Source organism: Macaca nemestrina, chromosome 1, assembly GCF_043159975.1.
Source record: "Macaca nemestrina isolate mMacNem1 chromosome 1, mMacNem.hap1, whole genome shotgun sequence".
Taxonomy (NCBI): domain Eukaryota; kingdom Metazoa; phylum Chordata; class Mammalia; order Primates; family Cercopithecidae; genus Macaca; species Macaca nemestrina.
The window spans coordinates 182,285,246-182,306,560 of record NC_092125.1 but is presented as its reverse complement, the minus strand read 5'-3'; the positions used below and the strand labels follow the sequence as shown (position 1 = coordinate 182,306,560).

Sequence of the window (21,315 nt, the reverse complement as noted above, 5' to 3'; positions counted from 1 at the left end):
CTGACATCTGTAATCCTAGTACTTTGGGAGGCCAAGGTGGGCCAATTGCTTGAGCTCAGACGTTCAAGAAGTTCATCTTGGCAACATGGCAAAACCCTGTCTTTACAAAAAGATTAGCCAGGTATGGTGATGCACATCTATAGTCCCAGCTACTTGGGAGGATCACCTGAGCCTGGGAAGTTGAGGCTGCAGTGAGCTGTGATCATATCACCGCTCTCCAGCCAGATGGACGGAGTGAGCCAAAAAAAAAAAAAAAAAAAAAAAGAAAAAAAAAGCATTATGAAGATTTCTCCAGGCTTTGGCAACTTTTAGACCAGTCTAAATAAAATCTTAACACTCATAATTATTATGTTGGGGAAACATTTTTATCTACCCCAAACAGCAACCTTGGCAAATACTAAATTAAAAAATTCTAATTGGTTTCAAGTCTTGTCACACAGAAAATCCTTCATGAAAGGATGAAATAAAATACCTTGTCAGGCTTTTGAAATCATAGTTTTTTTCCCCCTAGGGAATTAAGCAAAACTTTGAAATGTGTAACACTTAACACATGTTTTACAATGAAAAAAGAAGCTGTTTTTTATTACACTATACTGAGAGTTTGGAGCAAAATGCCTCAGCTGTTGTTCAGCCTCCTTCCAACCAGATTTGTTGTTGTTGTTTTGAGATGGAATCTCGCTCTGTAACCCAGTTTGAGGACAGCGGCACTATCTCAGATCCTGCAACCTCCGCCTGGGGCTTAAGTGATCCTCCCACCTCAGCCTCCCTAGCTGGGATTACAGGCCTGCGCCACCACGCCTGGCTAATTTTGTATTTTCAGTAGAGATGGGGTTTCACTATGTTGGCCAGGCTGGTCTCACACTCCTGACCTCAAGTGACCCACCTGCCTCAGCCTTCCAAAGTGCTGGGATTACAGGTATGAGCTACCCTGTCTGGCCCCAACCAGATTTTGACTTGCTAAAACCATACTTAAGATATTAAATGCCACAAACTACCACAGGGTTATTTTACACAAAGAGAATTATAACCCCCTAAAAAGGCTAATTTTTGATTCTCTGCTTGAAACAAATCAAATTCCATCTAATGAAAGGTAAATTGGGCCAGGCACGGTTGTTCACACCTGTAATCCCAGCACTTCGGGAGACCAAGGCAGGTGCATTGCGAGGTCAAGAGATCGAGACCATCCTGGCCAACATGGTGAAATCCTGTCTCTACTAAAAACACAAAAATTAGCTAGGTGTGGTGGCGCATGCCTGTAGTCCCAGCTACTTGGGAGGCTGAGGCAGGAGAATCACTTGAACCTGGAAGGCGTAGATTGCAGTGAGCTGACATTACGCCACCGCACTCCAGTCTGGCAACAGAGCAAGACTCTGTCTCAAAAAAAAAAAAAAAAAAAAGGAAAGTCAGGCTGGGCACGACGACGGCTCACACCTGTAATCCCCAACATTTTGAGAGGCTGAGGCGGATGGACCACCTGAGGTCAGGAGTTCAAGACCAGCCTGACCAACATGGAGAAACCCCGTCTCTACTAAAAATACAAAATTAGCCAGGTGTGGTGGCACATGCCTGTAATCCCAGCTACTTGGGAGGCTGAGGCGGGAGAATCGCTTGAATCCGGGAGGTGGAGGTTGTGGTGAGCTGAGATCATGCGACTGCGCTCCAGCCTGGGCAATAAGAGCAAAACTCCATCTCAAAAAAAAAAGTCTGTATAATTCTGATACTCCATTTTTACAATATTCAAAATATTGATTCCTGTTTTGCGCTCCTTCATATTCAAGAGAAGCCACCAGAACTTAGAGTACAGATTCAAAAGCTGGGAGCTCAGTCGTCTTAGTTGCATGCAGATTCTTTTTCGGAGACAGGGTCTGGCTCTGTCACCCAGGCTGGAGTGCAGTGGCATGATCATGGCTCACTGCAACCTCCACCACCTTAGCCCCCCAAGTAGCTGGGACTACAGGTGCTTAAAGTACTTTGGTCTCTTAAAATGCTGGGATTACAGGCATGAGCCACCATGCCCAGCCTGCATGCAGATTCTTGACTACCTCCTTTCTAACTAGAAATAGCTGCAGGGATAAAGCAACTGGTTGAATGTCCCAATGCTACATTGAGGAGGGAAATATTAGGCAGAATTACCTGGCCACTAGATCTCCTGTTTCCAAAATCATCTCAAGGGCATAAGGTGATAAACAGAAGAAAGTTCCTGTTTTACAGAACAGGCAGTGATAACGAAGGTTATTTTGCCTGAAAAAACTGGGAAACTGAAACTTTGTTACCCAGTCTAAGAATTTTATTTAAAAATAACTTGTTTTTACTGAATAATGATGGAATATATGACATTGCTTTATGTCCCTCTAGACTGATACCTCCATGGTTGGTGGCCCCATTTCTGTGATTTTATACGCCCTGCTTATGCTGTTATCATGGCACCCTTCCACTGTTTCTAATGATCTTCCTATTTTAGACATCTCTGAAAGAATGCAGAGTAAACATGAGAAGTTAGTGAATTAGATCTCTCCGAATAATTAAAGATTGTTTAAATCCTGACAACCATTTATTTATTTATTTCATAAAACTGGCATTTACATTTTTAAAAAGTGACTATATAAGTTTAATAGTTTTACTTTCTATTCAAATAATCTCTGGCCCTATCCTCTGATATAATATTTGCTGACTGGTCTCAGAAATCATTAAAACTTTATACACAACCACACATACACAGCTGCAAATGCACAAACTTATTACTGGCATTGTTCATCTAGTGGGCAGACACCAATGACTCTGTAATTGTTCATTAAGTCATCATCACCCATAACCATCCACAAAGTAACAACTGTTAGGATTTTACTTATATTACCAAGACTAAGAGAAATATTTACAAAACAACTTGTATATATGACAAGAACTAAGACTACTAAAATCATTTGTGCAATGGAACAACCACAGAACTGTCAAAACAGGATCAAACAGAGGTTTTTCTTGGGAGAAGAACGAAAGATTATTTTTAGTATCTTGGTAAATTTAGTTAAAATGATGCAAACTTGGCAGACTCCAAAATAATCTTTGAAAACTCTTCAAAGATTTTTCCCCCAAAAAACTCATTCACAGTACTTACAGCACTGAAGTTGGCAAAACTGCTTGGATCAGCCTCTCTATTGGTAGTGGTAGTAGCAGAAGAAGTGAATGGATCACAAAACATTTCAGGATCTTTTTCTTTGGGGCTATCATTGCCTGGGAAAGGCTGAAATGGATCATTCAGTTTAAAGGGATCAGGAGAATCCAGTTTGTTGATGGATCTTTTCCCTGGATCAAAATCATCACAATTAATTCAACCAGTAAATACAGCAAATACAAGCACACAAGAACATGTACACAGATAGCATTAAAGTACCGTGAGTAGAGGATGACTGAGTACCTAAAACACATTCTTGTCTTAAATGGCAACACCAACTATCTGTCCTCAAATTCTTCACACATGATCTCTCAAATAGATTCCAGCTATGTGCAGCTAATGAAACAAATAGCAAAGCAAGGATGGGCCAGGAATCATATTTTTGTCCAGAGATTGAATACCACCATCCCCCAGCCACAACCAAGCAGCATGTTCCCAAAAAGAGAGACGAATGGATTAAACAGAAGGAGAATAATAAAGAATAAAGACAGAAATGGCCTGCCTCTGCTGTTATAAACCTCAGCCTGATAACAGTTATCCACTAGTGGCAGTAAGAGCAAAAGACCTCTGAAAAATGGGAAAATTCTTCTGATTTTTCTCTAGTTCTAGATACAATACCTAGGAGCATAAAATTTTAAAACTACTGTAGTAAAACCCTGCCAATTTTTTGTTATTTACTGTATTTCAAAATGAAGAAAAAATGTTTTGAAGCCCAGGGCCTAAATCTTTGTGGTTGCTGATCAAATAATCTCTGACCCAACAATAGTATTCTGTCCTATTAGTCACTCACTAATTCATTACCATTTTCAAACAAGTTCTCTAAGTCTTACTTAAACTTAGTACTTCTTGAAGAAAAGATAATAAAATTAGGGATCAAAATATCTCTAAATATATTTTTTTCCTAAAATGCATAAGCTGGTAATAGCAATCATAACACAACAGATTCCATCACTGTAGCTGCTTAGAAAAGATGCTCATATCTCAATGGATCCTTCCAATAATCCTGTGAAAGTAGGCAAAATTAGAATTGCTGCCAATATTTAACAGCCAACGGTCAGATATATGAAATTATACACTTAAGATCACAGTTAGGGAACATCCAGAAACAGAACCTAGATTTTTAGACTCCCAGTTCAGTGCTCTTTCCAACAAACCAGTCTTTTCCTTAATCTTTTTACAATGATATACAATCACCTGGTTGAAGATTCTGAGATTTAACAAAAGCACTAGCATATTATTTTACTTAAGATTTAAAAAAACAACCTCACTATTAGCATCATGCAAGTGTAAAAAGTTAAATGTGCAAATTAACCATTATTTATTTTTAAATATATTCTGGCAACCTCACTTCTAGAAATATATGACATAAGCTACTTTTCCTTAGAAGGAATCACTTAACTCATTTACCTGATTTTTCAACAGATTATCAGGTATTAACAATTGTACATGCAATCCTTTCAGTCAAAGAAAAAAAACTTACCTGCTCAAGACCATGGAAAGGTTATGATGAAAAGGCAGTATTAATCTGTAACTACTTAGACTGAAAATTTCCCAAGGAATGAGGTATGATTTTTAAAAAAATGTACTAAAATGTGTCTTCTCACATAATAGCCCAACAGCACTACAACTACTCAAGGAATTATCCTTTTACCCACTTATTATGACCTAAAAACAAAACAAACTTTCCTTTGTATAGTGCTAAACATATACATACACACACATACTAATCATACAAACAAAAATAAGAGAAAAATCACTATTAGAAAAGAGTCTTGGCCAGGCGTGGTGGCTCACACCTATAATCCCAGCACTTTGGGAGGCCGAGGTGGGCAGATCACCTGAGGTCAGGAGATAGAGACCAGTCTGGCCAACATGGTGAAACCCAATCTCTACTAAAAATATAAAAATTAGGTAGGCATGGTGGATCATGCCTGTAATCCCAGCTACTCGGGAGGCTGAGGCAGGAGAATCCCTTGAACCCGGGAGGCTGAGGCTGCAGTGAGCTGAGATTGTGCCACTGCACTCCAGCCTGGGAGACAGAGCAAGTTTCCATCTCAAAAAAAAAAAAAAAAAAAAAAAAAAAAAAAAAAGGAATCTTTTAAGTTAGCTAAAATACCATTTTCCTTCAAGAAAACCAATACTTTGTTTCAAATCACTATATTGCTGAATTCTGGATACTAAAGAGGCCATATATTCTCACATTAAAGGACTTAAGGAAGACTTTATATGTTACGGGAAAAGGACTTTGAAACAATCTTCTCTTAAATAAATTATAATTAAAACACCAAAGTACAGGAAACTGCTATTCAAATGGATAATCAATGAGTTTCTAAAAGGCAAAGAGATTTTCTTGACACTTTCCCTTTTCCATTTACTGCCTCTCTGAAATGATTAAGTTAAAAAAAAAAAAAAGAAAAGAAAAACAGGTTTTAGCAGAAAAACAGCTCATGAAATGTACACATGCTGATCTCTTAGGTGCATGTCTGTAATTCGGCAGTTAGGTCAGAATGAATGACAGCAGGAAGCTTCTGACATACGTTTGACTTGTTTCATTTAAAGCCCTTTATATAAGTAAGCTCCACACAATACTTTTCAGAAAGAGAAAAGCCATGTAGTTGACTGAAGAAAAGTACCAAATCTCATACCAGGTGGTGGTGGGCAGGGTCTTGTTGGAGTTCCGACCTTTGGTGGCAGCGCTGGGGGTTCATCTTCACTTTTCACCGATGTTTCCTCAAATACATTTTTTGTAATCATTGCATTGCTTACAGAGCTCGATGTGGCTGAACTAAAAGGATCTTCATTGTTGACCTTTGTTTAAAAAGAAATGGTTATACATGGCTACACCAAGCAAACTGTGGTAGTCATGTAGCATTTAGAATAATGACTTAAGTATTATACAGTTTTATTTAATTCTGAGACCACTGTCATTTTAACCTTTGCATTCAGAGTCCAATGGGAGAAATTTTTGAAAAAAAGTTATTCTATATGAGTAGTGATTCTAACATCATTACTTATTAAGAGTAACAGATCAAACCAAAAAAAGTTCAATCTAGATTAAAAGTTTGTCAAGCTTCAGGAAATATTCAATGCAAAACCACCTGAGGCCCATTTTAAAGGGATTGAATGCCTTTCCACAAAGAATATCTGATCTAAATGGTAATGAAAGGAAAAAAAAAATAGATTCCATACTTCCTAATGAACTTAAATATGAGATTTAATACTAATGCAAAGAAAATGACATCTTGACAAACTATAAAGACAACCTGAAAGTCAATGGTTTTTTTTTTTTTTTTTTTTTAAGAGGCAGGAGTCTCCTAAGTATCCTAAGCTGGAGTGCAGTGGCACAATCATAGCTCACTGCAGTCTTGAACCCCTGGGCTCTAGGAATCCTCCTGCCTCAGTTAGCCTCTTGAATAGCTAGGACTACAGGCATGTACCAACACGCCTAGCTATTTTTTTATTTTGTAGAGATGGGGTTTTGTTATGCTGCCCAGTCTGGTCTTGAACTCCTGGGCTCAAGCAATCCTCTCATCTCAGCCACCTAAGATGCTGGGATTACAGGCTTGAGTTACTGCAAAGTAAGCCTGAAAGTCAATTTTTTAAAGCAAACTGATCCCATGAAATAATTTTTTTTTTTTTGAGACGAGGTCTCACTCTAAGGTTGGAGTATAGTGGCACAATCTAGGCTCAACTGCGACCTCTGCCTCTTGGGCTCATGTGATCCGCCCATCTCAGCCTTCCAAGCAGCTGGGACTACAGGTGCGCGCCACCATGCCTGGCCAACTTTTTGTATTTTTTGGTCAAGACGAGGTTTCGCCATGTTGCCCAGGCTGGTCTTGAACTCCTGAGCCCAGACAATCCACCTGCCTTGGTCTCTCAAAGTGCTGGGATAACAGGCATGAGCCACCGCGCCTGGCTGGAATGATAAATTTTAATGTGTGTCCGAAGACCCTGCCTTTCGAATATGTAACAAAAGATTAACTTTTCTATAATGAATCATATACTTCACAATTTTACATTTATTTAGGCAATGCTCAACAGTGACATTTTGGGCTGGACATAACTGCATATTGTGGGGGACTAGAGAGTGGACTGTATTAAATAGCATCCCTCATCTCTATCTTCTAGATATGAGTAGCATCTCCTACTCAACTGTGAAAACCAAAAAGGTCTCTAGACATTGCCAAATGTTCCTCTGGTGGCAAAATAACCCTCAGTTGAGAACCAAGGAACCAACAATCTAATCCTCCTTTTCTCTTAGCCCGAATCAATACCACAGCCACAGTGGAAAATAAGTAGTGGACATTTAGTACTGGACTTTGTGTATTAATTACCTTAATACTGACCCTAACAACCTCAGAACATAAAATCAAGTAACCAACACAGAGAGGACGAAATAAAAACCCAGATTTTACACCTATTGACCCAGACAGTCAACAGGGGGAAAATGTGGTTCAACTGAGAGAAACATGTTTAAAAAGACAGAAGACTAAATATGAAGTTGCTGAGCAAACATGCCAATAGAAAATTATAATTACCTATACCATCAATACAGTCTAGTTATATAAAGAAATGTGTCTAACTATAATGTTATCTTTCATTTCTATCTGAAATCAACATTTGCTGTGATTTACTGAAATCAAGTTGCAACTTTGTGAAAGGACTATGTAATTCAAAGGAGGATTGCTCTTTTGGTGGAAACACAGTATATTTTCCCTTCCCATTAATTACTGTAAATTACCTTTGACAATGTGCTGAAGTCGGCGAATCCATCTCCAAATGATTCATTCCCAAAAACAGAAGCAAAGGGGTCTGTGGCTAAAATGAATAAAGAAAATAAATGAAACAGGACAGTAGGACATTCTTTTTTTTTTTTTTTTTTTTGTGAGACAGAGTCTTACTCTGTCACCCAGCCTGGAGAGCAGTGGTACACTCATGGCTCACTGCAGCCTCAATCTCCTAGGCTCAAGTGATCCTCCCACCTCAGCCTCCTGAGTAGCTGGGACTATGTGTATGTGCCACCGTGCCTAATTTTTGTATTTTTTGTGGGGATGGGGTTTTGCCATGTTGCCTAGGCTGATCTCAAACTCCTGGGTTCAAGTGATCCTCCTGCCTCAGCCTCCCAGAGTGCTGGAATTACAGGCATGAGCCACCAAATCCAGCCAAGGCATCAAATTTCATGTTTTCTTTTGGTTAATAACATTCAGACAGTTGAAAACATACAATCTCAAATATTAATTCCTGAATTTATGACTGACACCCACAAAGACAGAGTGTATACTGATAACCCCACAAGATGTATTCCTTTGTATAAATCAACTGATGAATGATTTATAGGTAAAGTAATAGCAAATAAAGTAATGATTTATAGGTAAAGTATAGGTAAAGTAATAACTAGATGATTTATAGGTAAGGCTTTGGAACCCATGTCAAATAATATTCTATGAACTTAAATTACTGCTAATAAAGACATCAAGAAGTACAAAAAGCTAATATAATGCCACTAATGCCACATTTCATACTCATCCTTCAAGGCCCATTTCAAATGCTACCTCATCAACAAACCCTGGAGTAACTTAGGTGTCACTACTTCCCACAGCAAGAAGTAATTTTTTCCTTCTCTGTGGCACTAATTGCATTCTAGTTTGTACCATGGTTACCTGTAACTGATCACCCTTATTAGATGGTAAGGTCCTTGAAAACAGGGAATAAGTCCTATCCAAAGAAGAACGGACAGTCAACAAACATTTGTTGACCATATACCAAGTCTGAGAAAATAAAATGATACAATTCCTACCCTTGAAAAAGTTCACAGTCGGCCGGGCACGGTGGCTCAAGCCTGTGATCCCAGCACTTTGGGAGGCCGAGACGGGCGGATCACGAGGTCAGGAGATCAAGACCATCCTGGCTAACACGGTGAAACCCCGTCTCTACTAAAAAAATACAAAAAAAAAAACTAGCCGGGCGAGGTGGCGGGCGCCTGTAGTCCCAGCTACTCGGGAGGCTGAGGCAGGAGAACGGCGTGAACCCGGGAGGCGGAGCTTGCAGTGAGCTGAGATCCGGCCACTGCACTCCAGCCTGGGCGACAGAGCGAGACTCCGTCTCAAAAAAAAAAAAAAAAAAAAAAAAAGAAAAAGTTCACAGTCTAGTAAAAGATATGTAAACAAATAATAATAAAACAGTCTTATATGGGTCATGAGAGAGGTACGAAAAACTTGTAGTGGGAGACACTAACTGCCTGGGTGAATCTGGAAAAGAAGCAAAGAAGCCACTACATTTGGCTTTTAAATAAAATCTTTCGAATAAGAAATGGAGTTTACCAAATAGATAAACATGGGGAAAAGAAACCAGGCTACCAGGCAGAAGGAACAGTAACTACAAAAGTATATTTAATGGGCCAGGTGCAGTGGCTCATACCTGTAATCCCAGGACTTTGGGAAACATAGGTGGGTAGATCATTTGAGGCCAGGATTTCAAGACCAGCCTGGCCAACATAGAGAAACCCTGTCTCTACTAAAAATACAAACAATTAGCTGCGCGTGGTGGCACATGCCTGTAATACCAGCTGCTTGGGAGGCTGAGGCAGGAGAATTGCTTGAACCCAGGAGGCGGAGGTTGCAGTGAGCCGAGATCATGACACTGCACTCCAGCCCGGGTGACAGAGCATGTCTGTCTCCAACAAACAAAGAAACAAAAAAGTATATTTAATCAATGTTTCACAGGCCTGAGAAGTTGTTTCTTCCATCACATTGCACTTACCAAGTAGACTAACATTTTCAGCTGGAATGCATGATCTACTCTGAGATAGGTTTCACCTATTCAGGTGCAAGGACTACCAATAACATCAAATAATGTTTATAGGAATTGTTGCCTGATACAGGAAGATGGAAAGAAACAAAGCAAACAGTTGGAAAGGAAGGCAAGCAAAGAACTGCAAAAGAGAAGGCAAGACAAAGAGGCATAGAAAAGTTCTCCTCAGGCTGGGCACAGTGGCTCATGCCTGTAATCCCAGCACTTTGGGAGGCCGAGGCAGGCAGATCACCTGAGGTCAGGAGTTCGAGACCAGCCTGGCCAACACGGTGAAACCCTGTCTCTACTAAAAATACAAAAATTAGACGGGCGTGGTGGTACACGCCTGTAATCTCAGCTACTCGGGAGGCTGAGACAGGAGAATCACTTGAACCTGGAAAGTGGGGGCTGCAGTGAGCTGAGATTGCGCCACTGCACTCCAGCCTGGGCGACAGAGTAAAACTCTGTCTCAACAAAAAAAAAAAAAAAAAAAAAAAAAGGAAGAGTTCTCCTCAAACTATGCTTAGAACAAAAGTGTGCTTACCCACCTATTTGAATGTGTAAAGTGTGCCCCTATCTCTAAAAATGAGTATATCTTGGACATAATAAGAGGAGCAAAGAAGATACACTATTTTTGTTTGCTTTGTCACCAAACATTTCGTTACCAAGACAGCCGCAGACGAGGGGGAGCCCGAGTGGGAAAAAGGACTGGGTAGAAGCACAGAAAAATCAGGCCTTTAAGGATATACCAGCAACTCTGATCCTGAAGAGGATGTTGGGAAGTTCAGGGTTATAGGAAATCCTACAATTCTAGCTATAAAAGACGGCCTTTTCATTGATACATATGTGCCAAGTCCTCAGCCTGGGGCCCAGCCTCATCGTAGGTACTGTTTTAGGGTTTCCCTTCTTTCTCTCCTTTTCCTGTTATATCTTGGCTCACTGCAACCTCTGCCTCCCAGATTCAAGTGATTCTCGTGCCTCAGCCTCCCAAGTAGCTGGGAATACAGGTGTGTGCCACCACACCTGGTTAATTCTTTGTATTTTTAGTAGAGACAGGATTTCACCATGTTGGCCAGGCTGGTCTCAAACTTCTGACCTCCAGCGATCTGCCAGCCTAAGCCTCCCAAAGTGCTGGGATTATAGGCCACCTGCCCGGCTCCTGTTATTTCTGATGCTGAGGTAGCTGAGGCACAGCCTGAGTGGGGTGAAGATGCTCTCCCTGACTGCTGACAAGGGAAAGAGTTGGGCTCATTTCACTTGTGGGACTGAAAATGTGCTTCATGCCTTTTCTCTGTCCTGTCCCACAGCCTTTACAAGTCACAACATGTGTGCAATAGCCTGAGTTAGGTCAGATTTGACTGGAATATTGTGAAGCATATATTGTGAACAAAATTAATTAAAAAAATTACTCTATATGAAGAATATATAGTACCTTACTAAAGAGTTTTTCTACACTTTCCTCATAAATGATCTATTTAGCACTAAACACTGCGGAAAGACAAATCTTAGATGAACGACAAATAACCTTTTCAGATACTGATCATGGTTGATATGAGGCAGAGAGGCCTGTTCAGGAGGCAGAGGCTTGTTCAGAAAGCAGAAGGACTCACTGAGTTGAACTTGTTCAGATCACATGTAAGACACCTGCTGGGGGGAGTTCCAGAAACACTAAAGAGAAACCATGCAGGTGACTTTCTTCCTCTTGGTGCACACAGGAGCTATGAGCCAGCAGAACCGGGCTTTAGGTGCACACATTACCTCATTAGTACCGCCTCTCCCCCAAGAATAAAGGTAATGAATGCTTCGGAAAAATATATAAAAGTATAATTAAAAAATCATCCCTGAATCTCACTATCAGAAATAACTCTTATGAATATTTCAGCATACTTCTTTAACAGCCTGTATTCCTGGTATTTTTTTCTTACATATCTGAGATCATGCTATGCTGATATGGTTTTTTGTGAAGGTGTACATGATAAAGCCACATTTTAGGTATATCACTTTTTATCCTTTACCCTGATTTAATCACAGTACTCATCAGTATTTGACATATATTTGTTTATTGCCTATCTTTCTTATACAAACTCTATGAAGACAGGAACTTTGTTTTGTTCACAGTTGTATCCTCAAGGCATAGCACAAGGTCTGGAAAATAGGAGATGCTCATATTTGTTGAAAATATGCAAAGAAAAAAGGGACAAAACTGTCTATTAAGAATCCTCCAAACAAATATAACATTTCTTAGCACAACCAGCTGAATAACAAGGAATAAGGGAAACCAATTTTAAGGCTCACAAATAATTCCCTGAAAAACAGCTAACTACCAGAAATCTTGACATGTGTCACATAACAATGTTTGGTCAACAACAGACTACATATATGATGGTGGCCCAATAAGATTATAATTGGGCTAAAAAATTCGTATCACCTAATGACTTCATAGCCATCATAATATCCATAGTCCTTACTCATGCGTTTGTGGTGATGTTGATGTAAACAAACCTGTGTTGCCAGTCGTATCCAGGTATAGCACACACAATTATGTGGAGTACACAATACAGGTTTAGTATCCCTTATCTGAAATGCTTGGGAGAAGGAGTGTTTTGGATTTCAGATTTTTGCAGATTTTGGAATATTTGTACTATATATGCTTATAAGTTCAGTATCCCAAATCCAAAAATCCTGAAACCCAAAATGCTCCAACGAGCATTTCCTTGGAGCATCATATTAGTGCTCAAAAAGGTTTAGATTTTCAAATTTTAGACTTTTCAGACCTCGGATACTCAACCCATATTTGATAATGATAATAAACAACTATGTTACTGGTTTACATATTTACTATACTATACTTTTTAATTGTTATTTTATTATTATTATTATTATTATTATTTTTAAAAGACGTAGTCTCACTCTGTAGCCCAGGCTGGAGTGCAGCGGCATGATCTTGGCTCTCTGAAACCTCCGCCTCCTGGGTTCAAGCGATTCTCCTGCCTTAGCCTCCTGAGTAGCTAGGATTATAGGCACGTGCCACCATGCCTGGCTAATTTTTGCACTTTTAGTAGAGACAGGGTTTCGCCATGTTGGCCAGGCTGGTCTCAAACTCCTGATCTCAGGTGATCCACCCACCCCGGCCTCCCAAAGTGCTGGGATAACAGGCATAAGCCACCACGCCCAGCCTATTTTGTTTTTTTTTGAAATGGACTCTCGCTCCGTTGCCCAGGCTGGAGTGCAGTGGTGTGATCTTGTCTCACTGCAACCTCCGCCTCCCAGATTCAAGGGATTCTTGTGCCTCAGCCTCCCGAGTAGCTGGCATTACAGGTGTGTGCCAACACACCCAGCTAATTTTTTTTTGTATTTTTTAGTAGAGATGGAGTTTCACCATGTTGGCCGGGCTGGTCTCGAACTCCTGACCTCAGGTGATCCATCCACCATGGCCTCTCAAAGTGCTGGGATTACAGGTGTAAGCCACTATGCCCGGCCAATCATTATTTTAAGAGTGTTTGTCTTCTACTTATACAAAAAGTAAGTTAACTGTAAAACAGCCTCAGGCAGGTCCTTCAGGAAATGTACCAGAAGAAGGCATTGTTATCATAAGAGATGACAGCTTCATGTGTTTGATTGCCCTCAAACACTTTCCAGTGGGACAAGATGTGGAGGTGGAAGACAGTGATATTGATGGTCCTGACCCCGTGTAGGCCCAGGCTCATGTGTGTTTGTGTCTTAATTTTTTTTTTCCTTCTTTTTTTCTCTTTTGCATCTTACTTTTAAGAAAAAGTTTAAAAGTTAAAAAAAAAAAGAAAAAAAAAAGAAAAAAAAATTTAAAAGTAGGCAAAGTTTAGATATAGAGGAAGAAAATATTTTTGTATAGCTGTATAGTGTTTTAAGCTAAGGGTTTCTTACAAGAGTCAAAAAGTTCAAAAAATTTTTGAAGTTTTACAAAGTAAAAAAGTTACAGTAAGATAAGGTTAATTTATTATCGAAGAAAAATATTTTCATAAATTTAGCGTAGTGTAAGTGTACAGTGTTAATAAGGTTTACAACAGTGTACACTGATGTCTTAGGCCTTCACATTCACTGATTACTCGACTGACTCACCCAGAGCAACTTCCAGCCCTGCAAGCTCCGTTCATTGTTAAGTGCCCTATACAGGTGTACCATTTCTATTTTCTATACGGAATTTTTACTCTATGTTTTCTATGTTTAGATACATAAATACGTACCATTGTGTTACAACTGCCTACAGTATTCAGTATAGTATTCAAAGCTGTATAAGTTTGTAGCCTAGGAGCAATAGGCTATATGACAAATAGCCTAGGTATGCAGTAAGCTACACCATCTAGGTTTATGTCAGTATACATTCTGATGTTCCCCTAACAACACATTTTCCCATCATTAAGCAATGCATGAGTATACATAAATTCATACCTGCCCATGCACACACATTTTTTTCATCAAAAAATTAAGTAGTCTTCACAGGAGTTGCTGCTATTGCTGGAGTTTGTGGGTTGCAGGGAGCTAGGCCTAGTGGGCGGCGTGTGTCAAGATGTCAGAGCTGGCAGTGCAGAAGGCAGTGGTCCACCTTCCGGTGCTGCTCAGTGTGGTGGATCGTTTCAACTGAATCAGCAAGGTTGGAAACCAGAAGTGCACTGTTGGTGTGCTTTTGGGGTCATGGCAGACAAAAGTACTTGATGTATCCAACAGTTCTGGAATCCCTTTTGATGAAGATGACAAAGATAATTCTGTCTGGTTTTTAGACCATGATTATTTGGAAAACGTATGGAATGTTTGAGAAAATTAATGCCAAAGAATAGTTCGGTGGTACCACACAGGCCCTAAACTACACAAGAATGACATTGCCATCAATGAACTCATGAAAAGACACTACCCTAACTCAGTATTGGTATTACTGACTGAAACTAAAGGATCTGGGGCTGCCCACAGAAGCATATATTTCAGTGAGAGAAGTCCATGACGATGGCACTCCAACCTCAAAAACATTTGAGTATGCGACTAGCGAAACTGGAGCAGAGGAAGCTGAGGCAGCTGGAGCTGAACACTTGTTACAAGACATCAAAGAGGCTACAGTAGACAGTCTTTCCCAGCTGATCACAAAGAAGTCCATGGTTTGAGGAGACTGAACTCCAAGCTTTTGGATATCAGGAGCTACCTGGAAAAAACAGCCACAGGCAAGCTGCCAATCAACCACCAGATCATTAGCTGCAGGAAGTCTTCAATCTGCTGCCAGACATCAGCCTGCAGCAGTCTGTCAAGGCCTTTTATCTGAAGACCAACGACCAAATGATGGTGGGGTACTTTGCCTCCCTGACACATTCCGTAGTTGCCCTGCACCACTTTATCAACAACAAGATTGCCAATCAGGATGTAGAGAAGAAAGAAGGGCAGGAAACAGAAGGAAGCAAAAAGGACAGAAAAGATGACAAAGAGTAAGATATAGATAAGGAAAAGAGTGATGTGAAGAAAGAAAAGAAAAAGGAGAAAAAGTTAAAGATGTAGCTTTTTAAATTTGTAAATTAAAATCTTATAAACTAAATCAGTATGTCACTAGAAGGTTCTTGTTAAAAAGCTGTCCTGATTAGAGCTCTACGCCTCGGGTCACTCTTGAATGGATAGAGGGACTGATCTCAAACCTAAACTGCAGCATCAGCTGCTATGAGTTTAGGATAAGATAGCTCAGGCTTCAGATTGTATGAGAAAAATGAAGAGATTTCAATGTAACATTTTTGGCACTCCTCATTCTTTTATCTATAAAACCAGGAGTTGAATGTTCCCCATCTTCAAAGACTCGTGGGGTCTGTTTCTGGTCTCATGGGGGCTGCTAAATGGAATGCACGAATTTCATATGTTCTCTGCCTCATACCACCTTGAGTTTTGACCCTTCTGAACTCTGCTGAGAATAGCGCACCATGTTTTGGACCTGTACTTCTGGCATTCTCAGGATTTGGGATCCAGCTCCATATATTATTTACTTTCAAAGACACAATTAAATGGCTTGAGGTCAGGAGTTTGAGACCAGCCTGGCCAACATGGTGAAACCCTGTCTCTACTAAAAATACAAAAATTAGCTGGGCGTGGTGGTACATACCTGTAATCTCAGCTACTTGGGAAGCTGAGGCAGGAGAATCACCTGAACCCAGGAGATGGAGGTCGCAGTGAGCTGAGATTACACCACTGCACTCCAGTATGGGTGACAGAATGAGACTCTATCTCAAAACAAAAATAATAAATAAATGTATCTCTTCCAATTAAAACAGAATAAAACTAAAAATTAATAGCAGAAGCAAAACTAGATGACCTACAAATAGGTGGAAATTAAATATCACATTCAACCAACTGGTCAAAGAAAAATCACAAGGAAAATTAGAAAATATCTTGAAACAAATGAAAATGAAAACACAGCATTACCAAAACTAATGGGATGTAGCAGCAAAAGCTGTGCTGAGATAAACTTCTAACTATAAATACTTAAAAAAAGAAGAGATCAAATCAACAACCTAACTTTACACTGTAAAGGATCTAAAAAAAGAAAAGCAAGCTAAACTCAAAGCAGAAAGAAATGAACAATAAAAATTGGAGCAGAGACAACACAGACGAGAAAAATAGAGAAAATCAACAGAACCACGTTTGTTCTTTGAAAAGATCAACAAAATTGACATTCCTATAGCTAGATGGACTAAGAAAACAAGACTCAATAACTAAAATCAGAAATGAAAGAGGGGACATTACCAATAATTTCACAGAAATAAAAAGGATTGTTAAGACAGTGCTATGAACAATTATACATCAACAAACTGAATAGTATAAATGAGAACAAATTCCGAGAAGCACAACTTATGGAGAACGAGTCACAAAAACACAGAAAATCTGAATTGACTCATAACTAATAAAGAGATCAAATCTGTAATCAAAAACCTTCCAACAGTGCTCACTTCAGCAGCACATATACTAAAACTGGAAGGATACAGAGAGGTTTAGCATGGCCCCTGTGCTAGGATAACATGCAAATTTGTGTGGCATTCCATATTTTTAATTTTTTTTGAGACGGAGTCTTGCTTTGTTGCCCAGGCTGGAGTGCAGTGGTGTAATCTCGGCTTACTGAAACCCCCACACCCTGGGTTCAAGCGATTCTCCTACCTCAGTCTCCTGAGTAGCTGGGATGACAGGCGCCCACCACCACACCCGGCACATTTTTGTATTTTTAGTAGAGATGGGGTTTCACCATGTTGGCCAGGCTGGCCTCGAACTCTTGACCTCAAGTGATCCACCTGCCTCGGTCTCCCAAAGTGCTGGGATTACAGACGTGAGCCACCATGCCTGGCCACCATTATTTTTAAAATTAACAAAACAAAACACCTCCCAACAAAGAAAAGTCCACGATAACATGACTTCATGGGTGAATTCTACCAGACATTTAAAGTATAATCAAAACCAATCTCCCTCAAACTCTTCCAAAAAATTGAAGAGGAAGGAACAATTCCATACTCATTCTGTGAAGCCAGTATTACTCTGATATCAAAGCCAGATGAAGACATACAAATGAGAAAAGAAAACCACAGATCAATATCCTTTATGAAGATTGATGTAAAAATCCTCAACAGAATTCAACAGCACATTAAAAGGATTATACACCATGTTCAAGTGGGATTTATTCCTGGAATATAAGAATGGTTCAACATACAAAAATCATTCAATGTAATACACATTAACAGAATGAGGGGAAAAACACAACACCAATCATTTCAATGGATGCAACAAAAGTATTTGACAGAATTCAAAACCCTTTCATGATAAAAACACTCAAAAAGCTAAGAATAGAAGGAAACTACCTCAACTTAATAAAGGCCATATATGAAAAGCCAACAGCAAATATCACACTCAATCTTGAGAGGCTGAAACCATTTCTCTACAATAAGGAACAAGACAAGGATGCCTGCTTTTACCATTTCTACCACTTCTATTCAGTAGAGCAGCAGTTCCCAACCTTTTTGGCACCAGGGACCGGTTTTGTGGAAGACAATTTTTTCATGGACTTGTGGGTGGGATGAGGGGAATGATTTCGGGATGAAACTGTTCCACTTCAGATCATCAGGTATTAGATTCTCATAAGGAGTACACAACCTAGATCCCTCACATGTGTAGTTCACAATAAGGGTCAAGCTCCTATGAGAATCTAATGCTGCTGCTGATCTGACAGGAGGCGGAGCTCAGGCATTAGGTACTGCTCACTCGCCCATCACTCACCTCCTGCTGTGCGACCTGGTTCCTAACTGGCCACAGACTAGTACTGGTCTGTGGCCCAGGGTTTGGGGACCCCTGCAATATAGTAGTGGAAGTCCTAGCCAAAGCATTTAGGCAAGAAAAAGAAACAAAAGGCATCCAGATTCAAAATAAAGAAATAAAATCTGTTTGCAAATGACATGATCTTATATGTAGAAAACCCTAAAGATTCCACCAAAAAACTATTAGAACTAATAGTTGAATTTGGTACAGTAGCAGGATACAAAAATCAACATATAAAAATCAGTCATATTTCTATATACTAACAATGAACAATCTGGAAAGGAAATAAAGAAAACAATTCCATTTACAACAGCAACAAAAATAATGAAATACTTAGGAATTAACCAAGGAGAACTCGTATACTGACAACTACAACACATTCTGAAAGAAATTAAAGACACAAACAAATGGAAAGATATCCCATGTTCACAGATTAGAAGACTTAATATTGTTAAGATAGTAATATTACCCAAAGTGATCTACAGATTCAATGCAATCCCTATCAAAAATCCCAATTACTTTTTTTTTTTGGCAGAAATAGAAAAATTCATCCTAAAATTCATATGGAATCTCAAGGAACCCGAATAGCCAAAGCAGTCCTTTTCTTTTCTTTCTTTCTTTTTTTTTTTTTTTTTTGAGATAGGGTCTGGCTCAGTCACCCAGGCTAGAGCACAGTGGCATGATCTTGGCTCACTGCAACCTCTGCCTCTTGGCTCAAGTGATCCTTCCACCTCAGCTTCCCAAGTAGCTGGGAGTACAGGTGCATCCCACTATGACTAGCTGATTTTTGCATTTTTTGTAGAAACGGAGTCTCACTATGTTGCGCAGGCTAGTCTTTAACTCCTGAACTCAGACATTGGCCAGGCTGGTCTTGAACTCCTGAGGTCAGGTGATCCACCCACCTTGACCTCCCAAAGTACTGGGAATTACATGCATGAGCCACTGTGCCTGGCCCAAAGCAGTCTTAAAAAGGAACAACGAAGTTGGTAGTCAAACTTTCTGATTTCAAATTTTATTTCAAAGCTACAGTAATTAAAACAGTGAGGAACTGCATAAATACAGACCATATAGATCAATGGAACAGAATCCAGAATCCAGAAACAAACCCTCACATATATGGTCAAATGATTTTCAACAAATGTGCCAAGAACAAACAATGGAAAAAGGACGGTCTTTACAAGAAAAGGTGATGGGAAAACTGAATATCCATATGCAAATTAATGAAGTTGGACTCTTACCTCATACCATATACAAAAATTAACTCAAAATGGATTAAATACCTAAATTTAAGAGCTAAAACTATAAAACTTATAGGGGAAATGCTTCCTGACACTGGATTTAGCAATGCTTTCTTGGTTATAACACTAAAAGCAAAGGCAACAACACCACAATAGATAAAAAGAGCTACATCAAAATTAAAAACATTTGTTCACCAGTGGACAGTATTAACAGAATGAAAAGGTAACCCATGGGATGGGAGAAAATATTTGCAAATCATTTATCTGATAAGGGGTTAATACCTAGGATATATAAAAAATTCAACAAAAAACAACCTGATTTAGAAATGGGCAGAGGACTTGAATAGATATTTCTCCACAGAAGATATACAAATAGCCAATAAGCATATTAAAAAATGCACAACATACTAATCATTAGGGAAATACAAATCAAAGCAATAAATACCACTTCACACCCATTAGGATGCCTATTATAATAAAACAGAAAATAGTAAGGGTTGGCAAAGATGTGGAGACACTGGAACCACTGTGAACTGTTGGTTGGAGTATAAAATAGTATGGCTGTTGTGGAGAATAGTACGATCATTTCTCAAAAAACTAAAAACAGCATTACCCTGTGATCCAGCAATTCTACTTTTAGAATTATACCCAAAAGAATTGAAAGCAGGGACTCAAACAGATATCTGTACCCACACATTCACAGCAACATTATGCACATAGACAAAATGTGGGCAACTAAGTGTCCATTAATGAATGAACAAATAAACAAAATGCAGTATATACATACAATAGACTATTATTAAGCCTAAAAAAGGTAAAAAATTCAGATACATTCTACTATGTGGATGAACCTTGAGAATATTAGGGTAAATGAAATAAGTCAATCATCAAAAGACAAATACTTTATGATTCCACTTATATAAGTATACAGAGTAGTAATGATGGTTGTTAGGGTTTGGTGAGAGGGAGAATAGGGAATTATCTAATGGATAGAGAATTTCAGTTCTGGAATATGAAAAAAGTTTTTGAGATGGATGGTGGTGATGATTGCACAACAATGTGAATGTACTTAATGCCCTTGAACTGTACATTTAAAAAAGGTTAAAATGCCAAAGTTTATGTTACGTATATTTTACCACAATTTAAAAAAACTACTTATCATAACAAAATAAATAATATCTACCCACTGGACTCCCATTACATGTTCTCTGAGAAGAGCAGCTGGCTCATTTGTTCATTCAATAATATACGCCCAGGCACATTTTCAAGTTCTTGGGTTATATCAGTGAAAACAAGGATCTCAATTCCTTCTGGAGCCTAATTTCTAATAGGATGAAAAGGAAACAGATAAGAGAAAAATGAAGTAATTTATATAATAATAAGATGGAAAGTAGTAAGTTATAATGAAAGAAGAAAAGTAGAGAATAGTAATGTGGGAGCACTGAGCTGGGTAGTGGTACTTGTAAACGTTAGATAGAGTGGCCAGAATAAGCTTCACTGAGAAGGTGACATCTGAATTAAGATTTGTCAGAGGTAACAGAGATTATCATATGAACATATGGAGAAGGATCATACCAGGAAGAGGGAACAGCTAGTGCAAAGGGCCAAAGAACATGGCTCTGTTGTTTGTGCAGCAGCAAGAAGACCAGTGTGGCTGGAGCAGAGTGAGTAATGGGAATAATGATGAGATATTGTTAGAAAAGTGCAGGCCACTGTAAGGCTTTTACTGGATATAATTTGAAGGTAGAGTCAATAAGATTTCTTGACAGATTAGAGATAGAGGAAGAGCAAAAGAAGAACGAAGGATGATTCTAAGATTTT

The 21,315-nt window shown here is 39.2% G+C and overlaps 1 protein-coding gene, 1 non-coding gene and 1 pseudogene across 5 annotated transcripts in view; 2 read left to right on the top strand and 1 right to left on the bottom strand.

Moving 5' to 3' along the window:
• LOC105495236 (epidermal growth factor receptor pathway substrate 15) overlaps positions 1-21,315 on the bottom strand; it is a 162,514-nt gene that overhangs the window by 4,274 nt on the left and 136,925 nt on the right. For all 4 annotated transcript variants that reach the window (XM_071093088.1, XM_071093090.1, XM_071093083.1 and 1 more), the window contains exons 22-24: positions 7,911-7,987; positions 5,815-5,977; positions 3,113-3,300 (exon numbers count right to left, since the gene is read on the bottom strand). In XM_071093088.1, coding sequence (XP_070949189.1) covers positions 3,113-3,300; positions 5,815-5,977; positions 7,911-7,987 — 428 coding nt within the window. The remainder of the gene's footprint in view (positions 1-3,112; positions 3,301-5,814; positions 5,978-7,910; positions 7,988-21,315) is intronic.
• Positions 14,502-15,563, top strand: LOC105495038 (26S proteasome non-ATPase regulatory subunit 7 pseudogene; annotated as a pseudogene).
• Positions 16,898-17,004, top strand: LOC112429083 (U6 spliceosomal RNA). Its single transcript, XR_003021212.1, has one exon. It is a non-coding gene; the product is annotated as a U6 spliceosomal RNA (small nuclear RNA).